Below are 23,626 nucleotides of genomic sequence, written 5' to 3'. Positions count from 1 at the left end.
TTTTTGACTCGAGGGCCACAATGGGTTCTTAAACTGGACCGGAGGGCCGGAACAAAAGCATGGATGGAGTGTTTGTGTGAACTAATATAAAGTCAAAGTAAACATCATTACATAAAAGGGTACGGTCTTTTTTTTCAATAGTTTTATTCATTTCAAATGGGCCGGATCCGGCCCGCGGGCCGTAGTTTGCCCACGGCTGGACTAGTCTCTACCCACCAGATGCCCATAGTACCCCTCCTGAGCCATGACAATCAAAAATGTCTCCAGACATTGCCAAATGCCCCCTGGATGGTGGGGGGCAGTACCAGCTCCATGGAGGACCACTGCCCAGAATGCTTTTCGTTCAGCATGCCAGCTTTGTCTTTGAAAACTCGACTCCAAGGACCAACAACCCATCTTTTTCTTCTTCCCCAGCCCATAACACAGTCTCTTGAAAGCAGATTGAAACCATATTTCAATATCCACCTTTGGCATCTTTTCCCAAGGTATTTCCAGGGTGACAGATGGGAGAAAATGGAAAAACAATATTTGAACACAGGCCCTGTTTTCCACTGGGCTTTGAGAAAATCCCCACCTTGTGCACTCTTGGTCTATCTCCGGCCGATAAGACCGCTCATAAAGCCAGGGCCCCAGCCAAGTCCAGGATTCCTACGGACTCACCATGATCAGGGCGCTGCTGCTGTCTGCACTGGTGGCTGGAGGTAAGCCCTGCCACCCAGAGGCACTGTCCCAGTCCCCTGGTGGGATTGGGAACGGGACTCCCCTGCCCACACTGGGCTCGGCCCTCCGGTTATAAGAAAGCTGGAGTGACATCCCAAGGACAGGCAGCAAAGGGCAGGACTCTATGGCCTCTTCTCTTTGGAGTTGGGGGAAGCAACAAGTGTAGGTGAGATTACTTGGGTCACTGCTTCCTGGACTCACAGCCCTTTCTCTTTGCACAGCTCTCAGCTGTGGGCTCCCCACTTACCTGCCCCATCTGCCCAGGGTGGTTGGCGGTGAAGATGTGAGGCCCAACAGCTGGCCCTGGCAGGTGAGTCGCCCGCACTCCACTTCTTCCCCCCCTGCCCCCACCCCCTCACACCACCCCTGTGCCCTCCACCATGGGGTCTACTGCACTGGCAACGATGAGAAAATTCACCAATAAAATATGTTTCTGTGGCCTTGGTCAACCTTGGAGGGTAGAGGAAGGGGTACCTTCTCCAGCTGCAATAAGGAGCCGCCCCATCCAACTACCCGTACATATGCGTGTCCATAAGCACAGGTAGTGTGGGGACATGAGTGTGCACATATGCGTGTGCGGGGTGGTCATAGAGGTTTCCTGGAGAGGATAATCTTTTTAAAAATCTATTTTTATTGATTTCAGAAAGGAAGGGACAGGGAGAGAGAGATAGAAACATCAATGAGGAGAGAGAATCACTGATCGGCTGCCTTCTGCACGCCCCACACTGGGGATCGAGCCCACAATCCGAGCATGTGCCCTTGGCTGGAATTGAACCCAGGACCCTCCAGTCTGCTCTGTCCATGGAGCCAAACCAGCTAGGACTGGAGAAGGTAACCTTGGCCACACACCTGTAGGAAGTGAAGGAGAAAACTGTGCTAATACCTGGGAGAAGAACCTTCCAGACAGGAGGAATAGCAAGTGCAAAGGCCCTGGGGTAGAGTGGGCTCGGTGTACTTTTCCATGCCCTGGAGGTCGGTGTGGCTAGAGCAGAGGGGAGTGGGAGCCCATGAGGTGAAGGCGGTCATGTAGAGCTTTGTAGACCTTTCTACAGATCTGGATTTTACACTGGACGGTCTGGGCAAAGAAGAAACATGGATATTTTGTGTTAATTTTTAATGTTGCATTAAAATGTTATTGATCCTGATTCCTGAGTTTCTTGGTGCCCCTTACATTTCGCACCTGAGATGAGTGCCTGGCTCACCTGGCCCTGGCCCTGCTCTCAGGGATGCGGGATGGGACGCTGAAGAGCAGGAGGCCCAGTTCTTCTGGCTACCAGAGCACCCATGCTTCTCCCCAGGTCTCCCTGCAGTTCAGCTCCAATGGCCAGTGGCGCCACACCTGCGGAGGGACCCTGGTGGCCCAAAACTGGGTCCTGACCGCTGCCCACTGCATCAGGTAAGTGCTGTTCCAAGACACCCAGCAGCTCACCCCGCCAGCCAGCATTCATCTCCAGCGTTCAGCCCCAGGGCCCTGAGCCCCCCTGTATAAAGGAGCCTTGCAAATATCCACTTGCCTGGCCAAGAAACAAGCTTTCGTCAACCTTTAGTTTGGTCTGCTGGGCAACTGATGGATCAATAGGTGGCCTGAGTGCCCTGTGCAGGACACTGAGCAGGCATGTTTGCGGGGGAGGGGGACTCATTTCCTGCCCTCCCGGGGTACTGGGTGTGGCCTCCGGATCTGGAATTGGGTTCCCTTGAGCAATTTGAATGACTTCTCCAAGCCTCGAAACCATCACCTACAGAAAAATGCAGGTAACAGAATTTCATGTGGATTAAATGTGTTACAGGCCTGGCACTTAGTAAGTGCTCAATGAACTCCAACTGTTTCCATTACAAAGGCCCACAGGAAAGAAAGGTTCCCTGGCATTCATTGTCCACCTGTCTTATCCTGTCCTTAAGACCTCTGCTTATCGCGCCCCAGCAGGTGCCCAGTGGCATTGGCCTTGGGTTGGTATGACTCTCTCCTTGCCTGGAGGGGTGCCTTCTCCTCACCTAAGTTATAAGCTTTAGGAGGTGGTGGGGGGAATAACAGGCCTGAGAGTCAGGAGTCCTGGCTTCGAGTTCTAGACTCTCGCTAATTAGCTGTCAAACTCTGGACCAGGCACTCCTCTCTGAGCCTCGGTTTCCCCATCTGAAAATGAGAGGTTTGGGAGATTAAACTGAAAAATGCCCTTGAGGGCAAATGACTCTGAGTTCTCTGTGCCCATCTCATTTCCCCATAGTAACATAGAGTTTACTATAACTTTTGTTTTACATTATAGTTTATCGTTAGTATCGTTTAGTTATCATGCTTCTATAGTTATAGTCATTATGTTATACGATAACTAACCAATTGCCCCAGGGAAGAAAAATTCCCAAGTGCCAACTAGTGGCATACTTGGGCCCATCCCAGCATTATCCAAAGCCAGGCTTCTGGAGACCGTGCATTGGGGTGTCCCTGCCCATGGGGGAGAGGGGGACATAGACAGGACCAGACAGCCAGGAGCTGACCCTCTCCGCTCGCCCCCCTTCTCCCAGCTCCTCCAGGACCTACCGCGTGGTGGTGGGCCGTCACAGCCTCTCCGTGGACGAGCGTGGCTCTCTGGCCGTCAAGGTCTCCAAGATCGTGGTGCACAAGGACTGGAACTCCAGCCAGCTCTCCAAAGGGTACCTCCTGTCTGGGCACACTTGGGGGCGGGGACAGCAGGGGCACAGACAGGAGGGTGTCTCCCAGAAGGCACCCCCTCCTTTGTTCCTTCTGTAGGGAGGGGGGGAAAGCTCTGACCTTTATATGACCTTTAGAAGTAGAGCCAGCCCCAAAGATGCCTGGGATGAGGGTGTGAACTGGGGGAGGGAGAGTCAAAGACGGTCAGGGCCCCCTGGGTCTCCTGCCAGTGAAGCCGCAGATGCCCTGTGGGCCCCTCCCCCCCCCCCCCCCCCCGGGCACTCACTGACAAGGTATTGATTCCAGGCCAATCCCTGGGAACACCGGGATGGGTCTGCAGACCCCATGACTGTTCAGTGGAGTAGGACACGGTGTCTCCTGCCTTCCCCCACCCTGTACCCCTCCCTCCAAGGCCTTTTACATTTTCAAAGAGACCCTGAGAGCCTGCGGGGACAGCCTGGGGGTGATGGACACAGGCAGATGACCAGGGTCTCTGTCTGAGCTCTCCAACGCCCACAGTCATTATCCCCCCTTTCCTCTCAGATGGTCAGATGCCATCCTATGCCCACCCCAAGCCTCTACTGACCCACCATGTACCATGCCATGCTGGACACTGGACTCTGGGTGCGGGACACACAGAGGGGCACAGGTCACCGTGCCAGGTCGCAGGGAGCTCAGGGCATGCGGGTGGCAGTGGGGCAGTGCGGGGTGGTGGTTAGGAATTGAGCTTCTGGAGCCTGGTGGCTCAGGTATGAAAGATGACTGCTGACCCCGCCTGGGTTCCTCAGCTTTTCTGTGCCTCGGTTTCCTCTTCGCTAACAGGGCCTGCCTCTAGGGTTGTTGTGAGGATTAGATGAGATACTGTATGGAAAGCACTTAGACAGCGTCCTGGGAGGAGGGTGGCCCAGACTTCCTGGGGAAGGGGAGGAGGAGGAAGCGAGGCAGGAAAAGGTCCCCTGCAGAATCCACCACTCGCTCCTGCCCGTTCCTGCTCTCAAGGGGCAGGCCAGCGGAGGCGCATAGTTCGCTGCTCTGGGATTAGCTGCATCATATGCAGAGCTTCCTCCCTCGCCCTTGGGGGTCGATGCCCCTGTTGGCTGGGACTGTCGTCCAGATCCTCCACACGTGGCCTCCGTGTGGCCTGGCTTCTTTGTGGCGGAGGCTGGGTTCCAAGCACAGGGGCCCCGAGGACCAGATGGAAGCTACATCTCTTCTCACGTCCTAGACTCAAGGTCACCTGGTTGTCACTTCCTCCACATTACAGGCCCCGGGCCCCCTGTCAATCCAGGGGGGAGAAACCCAGACCCCACCTCCTGATGGCCAGAGCATCTACATCACCTCGTAGCAAATGGGCTGGGAGATCCCACTGCAGCCACCATGGAAAAGGCACCTGCTCATCACGAACCGTCTCCTAGACGAGAGCGTGAGAGTAGGGAGGAGCCTGGGCAGGCTCAAGGCGGGAGGAGAGCATGGAGTAAGGGCAGAAGGCCTTTGCATCCGAGCATCTCCTGCCGTTTTCTCACTGAACCCAGGAAGGAGATGGTCAGGACAGACATCACCAATCGGGGCATGTGTCCTTGTCAACACGGCCCAGCAGGCAGCCATGACTGAGCCATCAGAGTGGACACTGCAAGACAAAACCTCCCTGCCCGCCCTGTTCTAAATAATCCCCTGAAAGGCTCTCGGGGGAGTACAGGGCTCCAAGCTCCACCAGAGACAAAAATGCAACCTGGGGTTTAGAGGCAGCTGCTCCCCAGTCCCTCGGAGCCCTGGCAGAAGGAAGCCTCGCAGTCAGGCTGGCCAGGGAGGGGCTCAGCGGTTCCAGCAGGGGCCACGCCAGGAGTGAAATGAGGACAGGCACCGTCAGCCCTCTCTTTACGCTCTCCCGCTTCTCCGACCCAGGAACGACATTGCCCTGCTCAAACTGGCCAGCCCTGTGCCCCTGAGTGACAAGATCCAGCTGGGCTGCCTCCCTCCCGCCGGCAAAATCCTTCCCAACAACTACACCTGCTACGTCACAGGCTGGGGAAGGCTACAGAGTAAGTGGGGGCCGGGAGCCCCAAGGGTTGAGAGGGAGGGAAGCAGTGTCACCCCTGTCCAACCAGGGGCTCTCTCCACACTCTCATCCCAGGGCGTCTGGGAGAAATGCTGGCTCTCCTGGGAGGGGCAGGATAGCATAGACTGATAAGCAGTCAGGCTGCCTGGGTTCGAACCCCAGCTCCTCCACTTGCTAGCTCTGTGACCTTGGGTACATGACTTAGCCTCTCCATACCCCGGTTTCCTCGTCTGTAAAATGGGAATAATAACAGCACCTACATCACAGGGACCTGGGGAGTGACTGAAGGAGGTAAAGCACTTAGGGCAGTGGGTGGCACCTAGTAGGGGCAGTGTGATAGTTGTCATGTCACTGTGACAGAATGAGGGTAATGGTGACCACATGACATCTGGCTAAGAAGTTTCTCTGTGTGGCCCAAGGCCGGAGTCCGGAACAGCATCCACCCTGTGACCTCAGGCCTCACAAACGTCCCTGGCGCCCTCATCACACCCTCTCTCCACACATCAAACTTACCTGTCCCACGTGCCACCGATTTTACTGCTCAGACCTGGCTTTGTTCGAGTCTCCTTTTGACATAAACTCCAGGGTCAGAAAGCCGATGATGGTAGGCCCCAAGACACAGAGGACCTGCCTTCCTTGTCATATCACCAGAGGTCTGGAAGGCTCACGCAGGTAACTGTCCCTTTCATAATGACATAAACCCATTAGTATAAGTGAGGTATTTTCCCAGAGGTGCATCAACACACATGCACTCAAATAAGTTACCACCGCCCCCTGGACGGGCGTATGTGCACAAACAAGGACACGGGGAAACTCAGCAGAAGTGAGAAGCAGGGGAGGCGTCACCAGCACAGCCTCTTGCTCATTTACCCAGAAAGCACCGGGGCAGAATGCATTTCGCCGGAGGCAGCGAGAGCCAGGGAAAGGTCCACAGGCTTGGCTCTCGGTACCAGCTCTGTGGGTGAGCTCTGTAACCCTGGCCAAGCCACTTTGCAGCCTCAGTTTCCGCATCTGGCAAAACGGAAATACAGGTGGCAAGATTAAAAGAGGTGACAAAAGAGATATGACAATACTTTATACATTGTAAAACATTATACGTGTTAATTATTTATTCAGTGGTCTTGGGCAAGCTGCTTAACTTCTCTCAGCTTCAAGATCCCGTCTGTCATACAGGAAAATACATTTACTGTGAGGTTTAGCATGTTTTGAAAAGCCTAATAAAGCACAGGTGTAGAATTATAATACTATCAATCCTTGCCATAAGTAGCAGTGATAATAGTAATGGAGGTGATGGTGACAGTATCATTAGGGGCCATTAGGAAGGCCCTATCTTAACCACATTAGAATATTTTTCCCAACTGGGGCTCGAAATGCCAGGAGGTTCACTGTTATATTTAAGCTAAGTGATAGAAGCCCATGAAAATAGCCAGTCTCAACCAAGGACAGAGACACAGCCAGGCTTCAGGAACAGGAGAGAATCAGGGGCTGGAAGACTAAAAAACTCCAGAAACCCTCTCTCAAAATGTCTTTCTTGGTAGATCTACTTCATTCTTCTCTCCCTAGAGGAAAATGGCAGCCACTGCCAACCGCTCCCAGGTTTACAACCTCTCTGCCTGGGATTTCTGAGTTCTAGTCCCAAATTCCCAGGGAAGGAGCTCATTGGCTGAGGTTGAGTCAGCTGTTCACCCCTGAACCAATCATCAGTGGCCAGAACACTAACCAATCAACTGTGAGGACACAGGATAAACAAACATGGCTGATCCCCTTGCAACCATGAATGGATGGGAAGTCAGAGTGACCAGAAGATAGGGCTGGGCAGGAAACCCAGCAGGCGTCTACTACTTCCTTAATTCTTAGCAGTCCCTTTGTCCCTGTAACGCCTTCTCTCTTCTCTTGCCTCATCAGCCAACGGGGCTACTCCTGACATCCTGCAGCAGGGAAAGCTGCTGGTTGTGGACTATGCCACGTGCTCCCGCTCTGACTGGTGGGGCAGCTCTGTGAAGACCAACATGATCTGTGCTGGGGGTGATGGCATCATCTCCAGCTGCAACGTGAGTGCAGAAAGTCGAGTGCAGCCCCTCCACGATGAAATGGGGCTGGGGGTGGGGAGAGGTTCTCGGGGGCCCTAAAATATGCCCCCTTCCTGCCAGCAGAAGCACCAGAAACAACTCCAGACATTCCTGTCCCTGACCTTCATCCTTGTCGTCTCCAGAAAAGATGTTTTGAGGTGTTCCTTGTAGTATCCACCCCCTCCCTTCGCTCCCCTCACTGCTGGAAGGTCCTTCCTTGGGTCTCATTGGGGTCTCTCATCACCTCATCTCTCATATTCTCCCCTCTGTGTCGGAAGGGAGCCAAGGGGTGAATGGTCTGGGTTAGGGCCTTTCTAAGTGACTTCGGGTTTATCTGTTGAATTAATTGCACTCATGGCCCAGTGTGTCCCCTTATGGTAGCTGCTACAGAGCCTTCCTGGAGACCGTGTCCTAACCAGAAGGAACTGCGAGGGGGTGGACCTTGTATCAGAGTGAGGGCAGAGCAAGAAGCCTCACATGTCCTGCCAATCACACTGTGCCCTACACGCTGCCCCATGCAGACCAGCCCCCGGCAAGGTCCCTCACCATGGGTGGAAATGGCCGGTGGTGGTTGAGCGCCCGCCATTCTAACTGTGGGACGCAGTCTCTGCTCCTTCCCTTACTGCCTGTACAACCTCAGGCAAGTCACCACCTCTGGGGCCTCCGTATTTCCTGTCAGTGAAATGGGAATACTAACACCACTTACCGCATAGGTTTCGGTGAGGATCCATGAGATGAGGAGTAGGAAATGCTTGGCTCAGGTCCAGGCACCCAGAAAGAATAAAGGCTCGTTCTTGTTGGTATTATGGTGCCACCTTGAGCTGTGAGGTGCCACAGGGCAGCTGGTCGGAGACCATGGCGACTTGTGGCGGAACAATATAAACATACTGCAAACGTGGGAACCCGGGTCTCTAGGGGCAGCCCCTCCCCCTCCCAGACCCGCCCAAGCTGCCAGGCCCTCCTGACAGAGCCCCGCCTTCCCCAGGGAGACTCCGGAGGACCCCTGAACTGCCAGAAGGACGACGGCCAGTGGGAGGTGCACGGCGTGGTCAGCTTCGGGTCCTCCCTGGGCTGCAACTACTACCAGAAGCCTTCCGTCTTCACCCGCGTCTCCAACTACATCGACTGGATCCATTCGGTAAGCACCGGCTGCCCTCGGGCCCCGGGGCCTGCCCTTCCGGACCTGGCTCCATCTAGGGTTGGAGGACCCCCTCCTTCCCCCTGAGAGCCAGGCCGGAGCCCCTAGAGGAGGCCGCAGACCTGGGCAACCCCTGCGCGGCCCCCTACGGGCCCCACAGTTTCTGTGTGGATGAAGTGACGTGAAAATGCACGTAGAGACTGACGACAGAGGACAGTCCTCCGGCACTAAGAGTGGGTGCCTCAGGATTAGTGGGGTGTTCTGTGTCTGCTTACCTGTGTGTCAGCCCAGACCCCACCTTCCAATGCTATCAGCGTGTTTATCTGCAAAGACCAAAGCCTGGTGGGCTGAGACCCACCACAGTCTTAATCATGGGAAACAACCCCCACTCCCACCCCCGTGCAGAGGGTAGGTGACAACCATCTCGCTCTGCACAGGACTGGAGGTTTCCTGGGAGGCGGGACTTTCCATTTTAGATGGGAACAGGCCAGGAGAATGGGACTCAGCTGGTCTCACTGTTATAGTGAATGTGTCCCCAGAGAGCTGTCTCCTGGCAGCTCAAAACCAGGACCTCATAAGCTTCCACGCCAGCCCAATTCCTATTTTAATGAAGAACATGCATTTATAATAATGACCATAAAAATTGTTCTTTAAAAGACTGGCACCAATCTTGGAAGAAGTGGGGTTATAATCAGCAGCAGGTCTGAGCAGCCCCAAAGGGAAGAGTTATCACAAGAAAGGCGGGCCTGGCCCTGGCCGGTTGCTCAGTGGTTAGAGCGTCAGTCCTGGGACTGAAGGGTCTTGGGTTGGATTCTGGTCAAGGGCACATGCCTCCGTTGCAGGTTCAAATCCCCGCGCTGGTCGGGGTGAGTGCAGGAAGCAACCCATCGATGTGTCTCTCTCACATCGATGTTTCTCCCTCCCCCGCCCCCCCCTTCAACTCTCTCTAAAATCAATGGAAAAAAATATCCTCAGGTGAGGATTACAAAACAAAAACAAAAGCTGGGCCTGGGGAACCTGGGGGCATGAAAGGAGGAGGCATTGTGCCTAGTGATGGCTGCTGGGAGGGAAGACACTCCATGTTGATTAGCGGCACTTTTCCCCGCCTTCTGGCATCACCCTCGCCTCAGTTGGCTCTTCTGTGAAATGGACTTGAATGTGACCAGGACTCCCCTGTGGGTTTAGGAGCCAGAGCAAGTGGGAGCCGGGTGTTTATGGCCAAGCCCCACAGAAGGGGAAGCTGGCATCCGATTTCATTATTTTAATTTTCAAAAACTATTCAACGGACTCAAAGTGACACTGTTATGAAACCAAATATGAAACCACAGCCATGAGCATGTGGTCACAGGGGGAAACACGCCATCAGACGGGCCCCGTCAAAATAAGCAGGTGGCTGCCTCCAAGTTTCCCATTCACGCTCGCCGGCTCCTTGCTCATCCGTCTGCCGCTGGCACCGCTTTCCAACAAGTGTCACAGACACCAGGGATTCCAGGCAAGTTTGTTTAAGAGAAAAGAGTAAAATCAGGAACAGAGTGGCTATTCACTGGTAGGCTTTTGTCTTTGTTTTGTGTTGTGTTGGGTACATTGGGGGAAAGCCACGATTCCGTTTTGGCAGAGGAAAACTGGAGTCTGGCTTTTAGAGTGTCACCAGCATTTCAAAGCAGCCTGGCCCAAGACCGGCTGGACGGAAGGATGCTTAGAGGACTTTTCCCAGACACGTCCCAGGATCCTTTCCCAGCCCCGCTGCCATGTGAGTCCTCGGGCAGCTGGTCCCGGCAGCACCTTCAGGGCCCAGAGCGGAGGCCAAAGGAAACTGTCCTGAGTTTTTGTCCCAGCATCAGCTGTTCCCAGGGACAGACACAAGCTCCACAGAGGAGGCCGCAGCCGAAAGCATGGCCAGATGTCAGAGGGGATCAACGGGAAAGTAAGCCTTTGCAGGCAGCGAGGCAGCGGTCCTGGGTTCACGGGACAGCAGCCAGGCAGGCACATGTGCCTGTAACGGGTTCCAGGAGTGGCAGAACCAAGCACCCAGCTGTCCCCCTGGTGGAGGCTGCCCGGCAGCTGCAGAGGCTGGTGAACCCTTGCAGCGGTCACGGCCCAGTGGCACGCCCGGTGTCACCCACAGGCGCTTGGGAGCACCAGCCCAGACAAACCCAGACAGGTGTCAAGGTCAGGAGGTTGCCATGGAAAGGCAGGAGCAGGAAAGTGACAGGAGACAGGTGGCCGAGGGCAGTCACCGTTTCAACAAATGTTCACTGAACGACAGCAACACATGAGTCTTCAGCGCTCACCACTTTTTTATTTTTACTTTAGAAGGTGATGCATACTCTTTACAAAAACATTAAAACAATAGAGGAGTATATCAAGTAAAAAAAATACGCCAAAAAAAGGAAGGAAAAAATATAGTAATAGTCCCCTTGTCTCTCATCTCCAATCCACCCCCGCCCCAGAGATAATCAGTGCTAACAGAGCCGTCTTCTGGACTAGGCTATGTCCACCTATACACACTGTCTTCTAACCGAAAATAGAATTTTACTCTTCATACTGCTCTGCAACTTGGTTTTCTTCACTTAACACCAAACCACATCTACACGTGAGCACATATATTTATGGCATCCTTTGGAACAGCTAAGTTAATATCCCATAGTGTGACTGTAACGAACGAAGCTTCCCCCCGCTTCCTGGTCCCCACCCGCACACGGCCGCAGGGACATCCGGGACACCTTCTTGCACACGGGTTGCGCATCTGCTCCAGCCATCCAGCAGCATCTCCGGGTCATGGGTGGCGCGTGAACACGTTTCAGAGAAAGCGGCTAAACCGCCTCGGAAAACAGGCAACAGCAGCGCTACACAAACCGCAGTGCCTGTTAATGAGTTCAGGGCTCCCGAACCCTTTGCGAAACACATGGAATCAAAAAGCTATCAGTTGTAGGCGTTCTCGCGCAGGTCGGTGGAAAGCTGTGATAACCAGAACTCCTCGGGCGAGCGCGGCTCCGCCCCGGCCGCCTCTGGTTGACCGAGCAGCGCAGAGCCTGGAGGAGAAAGCTGGCCACGTGCAGCTCTCTGCTCTGCTGGGTTAACCTGCTTGTTTTCTTACGTGTCCTGCAGGTGATGGAAAATAACTAACCACCAGAAGTTCCCAGCACTGTTTCAAACTTGGACAGGCCCCAGAGGAAAATAATAAAGTGACAACAACATGAATCACACCTGAGTGAGAGTCTTATTAGCAAACCAGCCCCACATCCAAGGCTCCAAAAGCAGAAAAGAGGCCAGATCAGGATCATTCAAAAGACCTCAGGGTTGGGGCCTTCTCTGGGGTGGCCAGCCAATCATGTCCCTGTCCCCAGCACGGCCGCCCTGCAGCGCAGGGTCCTCCGGCCAGGAAGGCCCCTGGAGGCGCAGGCTGGACTCAGAAGACCCGGGTGTGGCCAGGTCTCTCCACGGGTTAACGGGGTTCCCCTGGACAAGTCACCTGACCTCCCTGAGCCACCTCCTGGGATGGGGTAGGGGTGGGGGTCAAATGAAATGTTCTGAAAAAATCAAGTCTCCTTTATAAGGAAGAACAAACGGTTGAAGCAAAATGAGGGGGCAAATAGGCACAAGAGAGTCCATATTCACCTGAGGTTTATTTTGTTAAGGACATTGCAATGCAGGAAAAATTAATAATTTTTAAGACTTCATTTAAGATTCACAGAGGGCAGCTGTTCAGACCCCAGTAGTGCCAAACTCGCTGCTCTAAGAGATGCTGGTTTGTGCGTAGCTAAAACATCCCCACAGTTCAGTGGTTCGCAAGTGGGGGCCCACCAGGGGACATGTGGCAATGTCTGGAGGCATTTTTGGTTGTCACGGTCCAGAGAGAGATGCGACTGGCAGTCGGGGCAAATGTCACCGCAGGCACCTCCTTGGGTAGACGCCAGGGATGCTGCTAAACATCCTACCACGCACAGGACAGCACCCCACCCCCAGCAGAGCAGTGTCTGGCCCCAATTGGCAGAGGCGCTGAGGCTGAGAAGCCCTGCTCTAGAGGAAATACAAGGATCAGACCCGGTCGATAGCCAGGCAGCCAGCCACGGGGGAAAGCCACACACCGTCCATGGCATTCTTCTGCTCCTCTCCCTCCATCGTCGGTCGCTTGTCTCCAACTTGGAAGCTGCTAAGAGCCTGTCTGCCACCAGCTGAGAAAGAGCAGACCCCCAACGGCTACAAAATCCTTCCACAGGGGACAGCCGGAGTTGAAGGAAAGTCCAGGCCTCGGCAGACACCGGGCGGGGAGCAGGAAGGTTAGGGGGTAAAGGGTCAGGCAGGGTCGGGGGCCTGGCGTCATGAAGTTTTAAAGAAGAGTTTTTTCCGGAGGAAATTAAAACACCCAGGAATCTGTTTGTAAATGCCTTTCTCGGAAACAGCATTAGCGACCTGTGAAAACACGACCACGGGGAGCTCTGTGAGTTCTCTCCATCTAACCAAGAATTCCTTCCGTTTCTGGAATCCCAGAGGGGTGGGGGCATGTCTCCTAAGGAAACACCTTTAAACGGCTCAACTGCAGCCACCTTGGGCGGCTGGGGGTGGTTACAGAACAAGCATCTCAACCGTAAATTCAAAAAAAACTCAGAATTCAAAATTTCCAAATCCAAACCTTACCAAGTTCACCTGCCCATGGCACGTGGGGCCCTGCATCACGGCACAGACACCTGAGCAGAGCGGGCCACGCGCTCTGGGACCCTGGAAGGGAGCCAGTGCTCTGAGTGGGACCTCACTCATCAAGGCTGGGCCTATCAGGACATCCTCCCTGCTCTCTCGCTGGGGCCTCACCCTAAAGAGGAGCCATGATTCTGGAGGGTCAAGGGTATAGGACCATGCAGTGGGGCGAAGGGTGCAGGGACAGCCCCACGACCTGCCTTCGGGGTGCCATGCTCTGTCCACTGAGCCAGCCCACCCCGGTGCTGAGGACGGGCTCCGTCGAGAGAGAGGGGAGCGGAAGGTGTCAGCCTGGGACCTCGGAGAAGCCGAGGAGGATGTGGCCCTTGGCATAAGGGGCCAATGTCACCACAGGGAGTAACATCTCGCGTTAGAGAAGTGAAAGCACTGACGCATGGCAAGCCAAGGTGTTATGCCTGCGTGCTCCCCCCAGCACCCCGCCCTCCCAGCAGCCTCCCCTCTCCTCCCCAGAGGCGGGGCTCACCCGGAGCAGGAGGCTCTGCAGGTCTTCCGAGTGAGCCCACTGCTCCAAAACGCCAACCAGGGTCTCGATGTACCAGGAGCCGCTCTTGGTATCCCTCCAGGAGACAAAACCTTGGGAAGGAGAAAGGCCGGGCGTTGTTGGAGCCACCCCGCCCCATGCATGCAGGCGCCACCCCCCCAACTCTGACCCATTCACACATCCAGCCCACCGCTCTGCGCCTGTCCCACTCCCCTGTCCCGCGTGCCATCTGATTTCATCCTCACCACCACCTCGTGGCGTTGGCTAGGATTCCAGCTTTCCAACAAGGACACCAAGGCTCAGAGAAGTCAAGTGACTCCTCCGAGGGACCAGAAAGGAAGGACACTAACTCCTGCCCCACCTGCCACGTGCCGGGCACTGCGCTCAGCGACGTGCCAGTCACCTCGAGAAGCCCCGTGACAGGTAGGATCCTTAGTCCCACTTTAAAGATGAGAAAATGAGGCGAGGCCAGGATTCGGTGAGGCACACAAGCCCCAGGGCGCATTCCTCCATAAATTTTGTATCCCCGGCGCCTCGCCTGCCTGGACCCGAGGCTCAGAGAGGTGAAGTAACTTGCTCAGGGCCACACAGGTGGGTAGAGGGGAACGGAGACTCAGGCCCAGGTGTTTTCTCTCACAGCTGCTTCTGGGACCGATGGGGGGCCCCTGGCGGATGCACTCACCTGGGAAGGTGGAGTAAGACACGAAGATGTCACTCGGTGTGGGCAAACTAGACACGGCGTCCGGCTGGTCGTAGCTGCCGGGGTGGTCCTGGAACGGGAAGGCGTCTGGCTCGGGGTTACCGTCAGGGGCCCTGTCCTCACGGGAAGCAGAGACCACCTCAAACCCATGGTCCTTCTGCCCTGCAGGGAGCGAAACCAGACAGCACTCGTCACTGAAACACACAGACCACAGCTCGGGCCCCATGTCGCCTGTCCCAGCCCAAGACCGCCCGCTCCCTCTGGAGTGGGGTTCCCGTGCTGGGCAAACACACGTTGGAAACTGAAACAGAAGTTTTACTTTTGTCTATGACAAGCGTTTTACACATTCATTAAGTAAAATTTGGGGGCAGAGGGTGGAAAGATGCAGCTATAATGTAAAAAACAGCTATAAAAAGTTACAAGGTGTGCACCCAAAAGAATTCAAAGCAGGTGTCCAAAGGAAAACGTGTGCCCAAAGGGTCACAGCCGGACTATTCCCAACAGGCAGAGATGGGAACAGCGCAAGTGCCCATCCACAGGTGGCTGGATGAGATGTGGCAGAGACGTCGGATGGGAAGTGCTCAGGCTCAGAAAGGAACGGAGCCTCCGCTGGTCCACAGCACAAGTGGGTGAACCGTGGGAGCACGCGGAGTGAGAGAAGCCGGACACTAGAGGCCTCGGAATACGACTCCATGTGCAGAGCAGGCAAATCCCCAGAGAGGACAGCAGGTTCGCTGTCGCCAGCGCTGGGAGGAGGCGGGGACTGGGGCGGAGCTTCCTTTTGGGGTGATGAGAAAGTTCTGGAATTAGATGGTGGTGATGCGAATGTCCTCCATGCCACTGGGTTGTACACTTAATGGTTAAAATAGCAAGTTTTATGTCATTAAGAAAACAAGTCATAGTATTTCAGCCTTACAAATGGGAAGGAGCCCTGACCGGTTTGGCTCAGTGGATAGAGCGTCAGCCTGCGGACTGAAGGGTCCCAGGTTCGATTCCGGTCAAGGGCATGTACCAGTGGGGGGTGTACAGGAGGCGGCTGATTGATGTTTCTCTCTCATCGATGTTTCTAACTCTCTATCCCTCTCCCTTCCTCTCTATAAAAAAAATCAAAAATATGTTTTTTTTAAATGGAAAGGAAATTTTGATGCGTGTTACAGCTTGGACGGGCCTTGAGGACATTCTGCAAAGTAAAACACGCCGGTCACAGAAAGAAGGCAGCTGAAAGGGCTTCAGGAAAGAGAGGCGGAGGCGGAGTGGCCCAGAGGGTCCCTGAGGGCAGGGTGTCTGGAGCAGGGGCCTGGGACCCAGCCTCCGATGTGAGACGGGAGGACAGTCCTGGTGGGAAAAACGGCCAGCGGTTTGGGTGGCTCGTTTTTGGTGGGAAATAGCAAGGAGGTCACAGCTCACCCAGGAAGCTGGGGTCCCATCTGCAGGAACAAAGATGAGACAGCGATGGTTCTGGCAACCCCATAACAGCCACTCCAACATCTGCTGACCCCGCACCCCACACGGCTGAAGCTCAGAAACTTGGTAATTTGGGTTCTCACAGCTCATGGGCAGGGGCCAGGAATCTGCCTTATATCTTCCTGCCTCTCGGCCCCCATGCTGTGCCCCAGGGAGGCCCCCACACCTGCAAAGGGGGCTTGAGGGTGTGGAAGCTGGACTGCAGCTTACTCAGGTCGCTGTGTCTGGTTATTTTCTTGGTTGAGATTCTAGAATCTGGGACTGACCTGAGTGGACCAGGGGAGGGACCTGCGATGTGAACGTGGGACTGCGGCCAGGGCCACCTGGGGAGCCAGGTGTGGTGGTCGGGGGTCACTTCAGTGGACAGTGGGGGATGACTAAGAATGGCCTAGCAGCAGTTCTCAACCTGTGGGTCGTGACCCCTGAAAATACATCCTGCATATCAGATATTTACATTACGATTCATAACAGTAGCAACATTACAGTTATGAAGTAGCAACGAAAATAATTTTATGGTTGGGGGTCACCACAACATGAGGAACTGTATGAAAGGGTCGCGGCATGAGGAAGGTTGAGAACCACTGGCTAAGGAGACAGAGGTGGGCAGAGGGACTGCCCGTGAAAAGCGGAGCAGAGACAATAGGATCCGAGAGGGGACTCTGGGGAGAAATGAGTGGGTCGAACAGGGGACGCTAGCCGTGTGTATTCACGTGTCACCCTCATTCTACAAACCTGGTACGAAAGCCTAGCTCCCGGGTTACGCGCTGTATGCACAGCTTTGTTCTTAAGGAGGCTCGATCAGATTTCGCTCACAGATACTTTCATACGGTCCTATCTCAAATGCAGAACTCCCCGGGGGCAGGACTAACTCCTTCCCCGTCAGCGAGAACATGCAGTGGGGAGAGGACCTGCTGGCTGAGCACCTGCAACCCACAAGCACTGCAGCCTCCCGCGCCTCCACCTGCCTTCTCGGCAGGAGCTCCAACAGGGAGGCCCTCGGCGGCCGCCCCGTGCATCGCCACGCGGTGTCACCGTGCACCATGCTGCTTACCAACCCTCCACACCCAAGTTCCCCACTTGGACGCGGGTTTCCGCCCGGGTGCCCGCGCTGCCTCTCCGTGAAGAGCGTTAGAGGATTTTTAAATGGTTTTACACTGTAACAACAGGGAGCTCTAAAACAGCAACCAGAATCCAGGACAGACTTTCTGCTGCATGTCAACAGGACACCCCGCCAGACACACTGAGATGGGGACATGTCTATTTCTGTTCTCAGCTGACAGGCCGCCCCCGTGTGGCCACAGCGGTCATCACAAGCACCTGCGGGGGCTCCGCAGGGACCAGACCGCCCAAGGCAGCTGCATTCCAGCGCGGGAACCTTGGTCTTCCCAGCGAGTTGTTTGGGTTTGTTTTTTCATGGCGGGAGTCTCCATTATTTCAGATTTCACTCGCAGATATTTTTATATGCTTCTATTTCAAGTTCAAATAATTAGAATCTACATAAGATGCAACCAAACTGTGAGCTTTGTGCCAGGCGAGGACCCGCCTGTAGGGCAGACAGGCCTGCCCCTGCCCTGGGAGAGCTGACCAGGGCATGAGGTTGTCTCAACACAAGAAGGTGCTGTGAGCCCTGACCGGTTTGGCTCAGTGGATAGAGCGTCGGCCTGCAGACTGAAGGGTCCCAGGTTTGATTCCGGTCAAGGGCATGTACCTTGGTTGCGGGCACATCCCCGGTGGGGGGTGTGCAGGAGGCAGCTGATCCATGTTTCTCTCTCATCAATGTTTCTAACTCTCTGTCCCTCTCCCTTCCTCTCTGTGAGAAATCAATACAATATATTTTTAAAAAGAAGAAGAAGAAGAAGGTGCTGTGACAGGGAAAGACAGGAGCGGCCGGAGCACAAGAGCCAGCTAACCCTGAGGTTGGAGGAAGCAGGTGTTCAGGGAAGACTTCCTGGAGGCGGTGACAGTTAAGTTTTAACCAGAAGGATGGATGGTCAAGAGTTGGCCAGGAGACAAGGCAGAGGATGGCACAAGGAAAGGCAGAGGGGCAGGCCAGAGCCTGTGGCAGCCCGGGAAGGTTGAGCGGCGCTGGGCAGGCACAGCATGCCAGGCTTGGGGAGGCAAAGTGGCCGGGGACAGATCACCAAGGGCCTTGTGGGCCCCACTAAGGAGTCCGAAGACATGGCAAAGATCCTCCGTGCTACTGAGAATGGGTATTGGGGCGGGCACGGAGCTGGAAGACAGGCTAACTAACTTTCCCAGAAAGCTGGCCTCCCTTTCTTGGGGGTAGTGGGAAGGAGATCTGGTTGAGGGAGCTTAGGAGAATGACAACAAGGAAAACGAAGGAGTTTTTTCTTTTTCTTTTGTTTTCAATCCTCCCTCGAGGACATGTTCAGAGAAAGGAGAAGGGATAGACAGAGAGAGAAACATCAATGTGAGAGAGAAACATCGATCAGTTGCCTCCCTTTCATGCCCCAACCAGGGATTGAATCCGAAACTTAGGTACATGCCCTGACCGGGAATCAAACCCGCAACCTTCCAGCGTACAGGATGACACTCCAACCCACTGAGTCACACCGGCCAGGGCTGAAGGAGTTGTTCTTTCTCCGCCACTTGGTTTATTTTTGTCAAGTCTCTGGCGTTGAAGGTGCCAACGCTGCAGGAACCTCTGCGTTGAGACCTCGAAAGGCTGGACAGAGCTGACACCTACTCTCGCCAGATGCAGGTGCTGCCGCTTGAACAACAGCGACCATGTCTGGGCCCTGTGCCTGCCTGGAGAGACCCCTTGGATATCGTGGGGGGCTGGATGGAGCAGGAGGCAGGCGGCAGCTCCTTCTCCACCCGCTTCTCCCGCAGGGAGGCTGAGGACCTGCTTACCTCCCCCGCAGGCCTGGATGAAAAACAGCTTGGGCTTCCCTCCCAGACTGGGGCAGCTGGTCCCATTGAAGATGTTCACGATTCTCTCCACGGGCACAGGACTCCCATCTGTGCCATAAACAGCCCCCGGGAACTGGAGGTGGCTGGCCTAGAAGACCAAGAACCCTGGTTACAAAACCAAGAAGCCAGGGAGGACTCCAACAGCCTGCCCGGGAAGCTGAGGCCCCTACCTGGCAGCCGTGAGAGAGGATGACCACCACGCAGCAGTCCAGGGCCCCGTGGTCCCGCCGCGCCAGCTCCATCAGAGCCTGGACTATTTGCTGCAGAGAGAAGGGTGCAGGTGAGCCAGACACCGGCGGATCAGGTCCCCATCCTGGGCACCTGGGCAGAGCACCCTCCCTGCTCCCAGGGCCAACATGGGAGTAATGACACGCGTAGCAGTCACAGCAGCCACCATTCTTGGGGCAAAGGTGCTGCTGGGCACTGTTCACTTAATCCTCACAGCGACGCTGGCAGGCGAATCCTGTGCTCTCTGTGTAGGCAATGAAACTGAGGCCTAGGAGTCACCGCAAGGACCAGGAGGGCCAGTCCTCCACCCAGGGCTCTCCGAGTCTGAACCTAAACTGGAAACCACTGGGCAACACTGCCTCTCATGGTCCAACAGACCTAAGGGCTAGTCCTGGGGAGTCGCCTGCATTCAGGGTCCCTCACAGGGAGTCCGCCCCGCCTCGCCCGCCTCTCTGCAAGGACAAGGCCTCACCTTGGCAGTCAGGTCGCTCTCCACCTCCACTGCGAAGTGCAGCAAGCGGAAGCATCTCTGCAGCTTCTCGCAGTCCACGTGGGAGCCCTTGCGGGTGCTGAGCCCCGACTGAAGGCAGAAGTTCACGTTGTTGATAATGAGGCAGTGGCCACAGGGGTCCGCGTTCAGGACGTACGCCTGCCAAGCCCAGGGACCAACGTAAACTGGGGTCTCGCTGCTCTCACCAGGCGGGAAGGCGGGAAGGCGGCCCCTGGGTTTCACTCGGGTGGTGGGCAAAGGGCAATCGGGAGCAGTGAGACAGGAAAGGGGTCTGCCCTGCCTCTGAAGGAACAGCGGGGTCTACGCCCAGCATCGCAGGGCTCAGCAAACAGACTGCAAAGCAGACCGAGGGGAGCACTAGGTGTGATGTTCAAATCGCTCAAAGTGGGGAGATCAGTTCCCACGACCGTGCTCAGGGGTGGGAGCTGCTAGCTTAGAAATCCAACCCCACAGGCACGCACCCCCAAAGGACCTACAGACCGCCCAGTCCAGGGGAGCGCTGAGGATCATGTGGGTGACTCTGTGGGCAGGCTCGTGCCCAGGCCCACCTCGGAGCACTGACACCACTTCCTCCCCAGGCTCAGCATTTCCCTTGTAATCCTCTCTCCCATCGGCCTGTTCATTTTGTCTGTGGTATGTAGCACTCTTTCTACTCATATATTTCTTCCTAGAAACATATAAAGTATCCCAGCACAGAGGCCAGAGCAGTCACACAATAAACGCTGTGAGTGAGCGAGGGAGTGACTCGGCCTGGGGTGGGTGCCACAGCCAATTCTGACCCCCTGACGTCACAGATGAGGAAAGGGCAGGGTGGGCCAACCTGCTCCAGAAAGAGCTGAGCCGGAGTCAGGAAGCTGTAGGGGTCTGGGACCGGGACCCTCTCTCCAGCTGGGCGGGGTTCCCTGAGCTCCCGACACAGCTGCAGGGAAGGGCCTGGGGAGTAAGGAGCAAGAGGGCCCAAAGCCAACGCAACTGGCCCCAAATCATATGAATGCTCACCAAATCAGCGTTTCCCCTCCGTCGCCCGTGAGAACCTGGAGAGAGAGACAAAGAGGGAACACATGAATGTCAAGGTCCAACAGGGGAGGGGCCAGGGGCTCTGGAGCTGAAGAATACAATGAATAAAATAAAATAAATGCAACAGAGAACATCAATCTCAGACTTGACCAAATAGAAGAAAGAATCTGTGACGCAGAAGACGAGTCATTTGAAAGTACCCATTCAGAAAAGAATACATGCTTTTCAGAGGAGGGGCTCCCAAAATTAAAATATTCCACCCATCCCCTATGAGTACTCAGAAAGGCAAAACCAAAATTAAATTCTGAATTTCAGCCTGCCTGGCTGTACCAATGGCCACGCCCACCTCTCTCAGTACTCACGGATATCACTGAATCCTCCAGCACCAATGTCCACTGGCCGGGGCACCCCTGGTCTGAGAACCTGTGGATAGAGCTCCTCTGGCCCCAACACCACTGGAGTGAGTCTGCCTGGGGTCAGCTTCGACGGATCCTGCTTCACTACTCTTAGCTCCTCTGGTCCGACCACCACAGGCCTGAGGTCCCGGGGTCTGATGGCTTCCGGATTCCGCCTTGCTGCTTGGCTACTCGCTCTCAGCAGTGAAGCCAGGCTCTGCTGGCCTGTGTCCTCCAAGCAGGAGATGAACAGTGGAAGGGCCTGACTCCCTCGAGTCTCCAGATCTATGACCAGCTGCCTGGCCTGATCGCGCCGAGACCCAGAGCCGGCCCTCTGTTTGGACAGAAACACATGGCGCTATTTATTACTCACACACTTTCTTGTGACTCTCACCCTGTCCCCCTATTTCCCAGATAGCATAAATCTATAAACAATCAGCCATATGGGCAAAAACTGAGCCTGCCTTTCCTTATCTATTCATTCAGTATTTTAGAGGCATTTACTATGTGCCCAGGGCTGTGCCAAGTGCTGAAAATACAGCAGGGAACAATCTCGGTCCTCAAGGAGCAAACATCATGTGGGGACTGCACACAGATAAATCAATAATGACACAGCAAAGAGAGATGTGCCCCCGGGGAAGCACAAGGGACTGGGAGAGTACAGGGGCATCCAACTCAGTCCTCAATGGTCAGAAAGTCTTCCAGCAGGGGACCTTAGCTGAGGCCCTAGAGCAGCGGTCGCCAACCTTTCGGACCTCACGGACCACCCGGACCACTGGTTGGCGACCGCTGCCCTAGAGAATATTAGGATATGAATAGCAAGATGTAATGATGGAAGCAGAGGCTCAAGTGATGTGGCCACAAGCCAAGGAATGCCGGCAGCCTCTCGAAGGAATGGATTCTCCCCTGAGCCTCCAGAAGGAAGCAGCCCTGCTGACACCTTTATTTTAACCACTTAGGATTCACTTTGGATCCTTGACTGCCAAAAAGGCAAGAAAATACATATGTGTTGCCTTAACAAAAAGAAAAAAAAAGTAAGTGTGAAATAGAAAATGTAAGTTGGGATGGGGAACTGTAGTGAGGGATGAGGCATTTGTGTGGTCATGTCAAGGAAGCTGTGAGAAGCCACGCAAGAGTTTTAAGAAGGGAGTGACAGAATCAGATCTGCCTTTTAGAAAATTCACCCTGGAGGCAGGGAGGACAATGAAGGGAGTGAGCCACAGCCAGGTCGGGTGGTGGCAAAGGTGGAAGAGAGCAGTGAGAGGGCAGACCACAGAAATAAGGAAGGAGAATGGACAGGATCTGGGTGGACGGTGAAGATGGAGAAATGGTTAAGGTTGACAGGTGTGGGGATGAAGAGGCCGGTCACTGAGACAGGGAGTGGAGTGGGAGCAAGAAGATACTGGTTATCTGCTGGTTGTCCTCTGAGACCCAGCCCTGGGCAAGTTCCTCTGGATCCACAGGAATAAGACACGGCCCTATCCTCAAGGTCCTTCAGCAGCACTGCCCACGGGAACATTTTGAGATGATGGAAATGTTCTTTGTCTGCGCTGTCCAATACGGCAGCTAAGAAAGTGCTTTTAAAGAGAACCTCCAATGTTCAACTTTATTATTCCCTCCACTACCTGCATAAGGCCGTTCATCTCCAAAACCCCTTACAAAACATAAACTTAACACATGAGGGGCTGGCCAAGGAGGACAGGGCACAGCCAACTCCAACACGTGAGCCCCTAGTCTGTGGCTGACACTGCTGTTTCACACGCGTTATTTCATTTAGCCCGCAGGGCAGTACTAATGTTGTCCCCATTTCACAGCCCAAGAAACTGGCTCAAAGAGGGTGACCTGCCCAGGGACAGGGTGCCAGGCGATCTGTCCCCCAAGTGGATAATGCTGTGGACCTCCATGCTAGAGGGGAAACAAACACGCCTCCTGCTGGCCAAAGCACAGCGCTGCAGCCGCTGGTGTGAAGGCGCGGGATGGCTTTACCAGCAATGAATGCAGTGGGCTCGCTGCCGGGAAGAAAAACGAGGTTCCCCACAACCGTTTCCCAAAGGGGGTGGGGTACTGGTTGGCACGGAGGGGGATTCTCGGCCATTAAGTTACGTTGTGGCTCCAGCAACTCTCTCCGCGCGGCCTCTCCGTCCCCATCCGTGACTGAAGTCTGCGCCCGGCAAGGGAACAGGGGCGGGGGGCGGGGGGGGGGTTGCTGGCTGGGAGGGGGCGGGGCGCACCTGGATGTCCTCGATCATGTCGGGCTTGAAGAGCTCGCAGGTCAGCAGAGCGTCCCAAAGGTTGGCCACCTGCAGCTCGCGGACCAGCTGCACCCGGCACCGCCGCAGAACCTGCCGGTCAGCTTCGTCCATGGCGAGCAGACCGCTGGGACCCCAGCCGCCTCCGTCAGCTTCCGGGCCTCCGCCACCGCGCCCCGCCCCCTCCCCGGGACCCGCCCCCGATTCTCCCTCACCCCCGGGGTCCCGCCCCCAGGCCCGGCCACCTCCAGGCTCCGCCTCCGAGCCCTGCCCCGCCCCCCGCGCCAAACCACGCCCCAAACAC

General features: G+C 55.2%; 2 protein-coding genes across 3 annotated transcripts; one reads left to right on the top strand and one right to left on the bottom strand.

The window, feature by feature from the left end:
• Window positions 1-661: 661 nt before the first annotated feature.
• Window positions 662-11,753, top strand: LOC308516411 (chymotrypsin-like elastase family member 2A; the record flags this gene model as incomplete). Its single annotated transcript, XM_081087364.1, has 8 exons — window positions 662-701; window positions 942-1,030; window positions 2,019-2,116; window positions 3,238-3,366; window positions 5,267-5,403; window positions 7,326-7,471; window positions 8,475-8,627; window positions 11,736-11,753. The coding sequence occupies 8 exons, from the start codon at window positions 662-664 to the stop codon at window positions 11,751-11,753; spliced, it is 810 nt and encodes a 269-aa protein (XP_080943490.1).
• Window positions 11,754-12,234: 481 nt separating this feature from the next.
• On the bottom strand, window positions 12,235-23,496 carry CASP9 (caspase 9). 2 transcript variants are annotated; one of them, XM_081087362.1, is made up of 9 exons: window positions 23,305-23,496; window positions 21,041-21,407; window positions 20,661-20,695; window positions 19,623-19,799; window positions 19,093-19,182; window positions 18,863-19,010; window positions 14,507-14,686; window positions 13,807-13,916; window positions 12,235-13,040 (listed from the first exon to the last, which is right to left on the bottom strand). In XM_081087362.1, the coding sequence occupies exons 1-9, from the start codon at window positions 23,434-23,436 to the stop codon at window positions 12,948-12,950; spliced, it is 1,332 nt and encodes a 443-aa protein (XP_080943488.1). In that variant the 5' UTR covers window positions 23,437-23,496; the 3' UTR covers window positions 12,235-12,947. The 2 variants fall into 2 exon arrangements, with proteins under 2 accessions (XP_080943488.1, XP_080943489.1); XM_081087363.1 differs by having other exon boundaries at window positions 19,623-19,730; window positions 23,305-23,494.
• Between the last annotated feature and the right edge of the window lie 130 nt (window positions 23,497-23,626).

Source organism: Myotis nattereri (genome assembly GCF_964212035.1).
Source record: "Myotis nattereri genome assembly, chromosome: 3".
In the NCBI taxonomy this organism is placed as follows: Eukaryota; Metazoa; Chordata; class Mammalia; order Chiroptera; family Vespertilionidae; genus Myotis; species Myotis nattereri.
The sequence above is the reverse complement of the archived record's forward strand: the minus strand, read 5'-3'. Positions and strand labels throughout refer to the sequence as shown.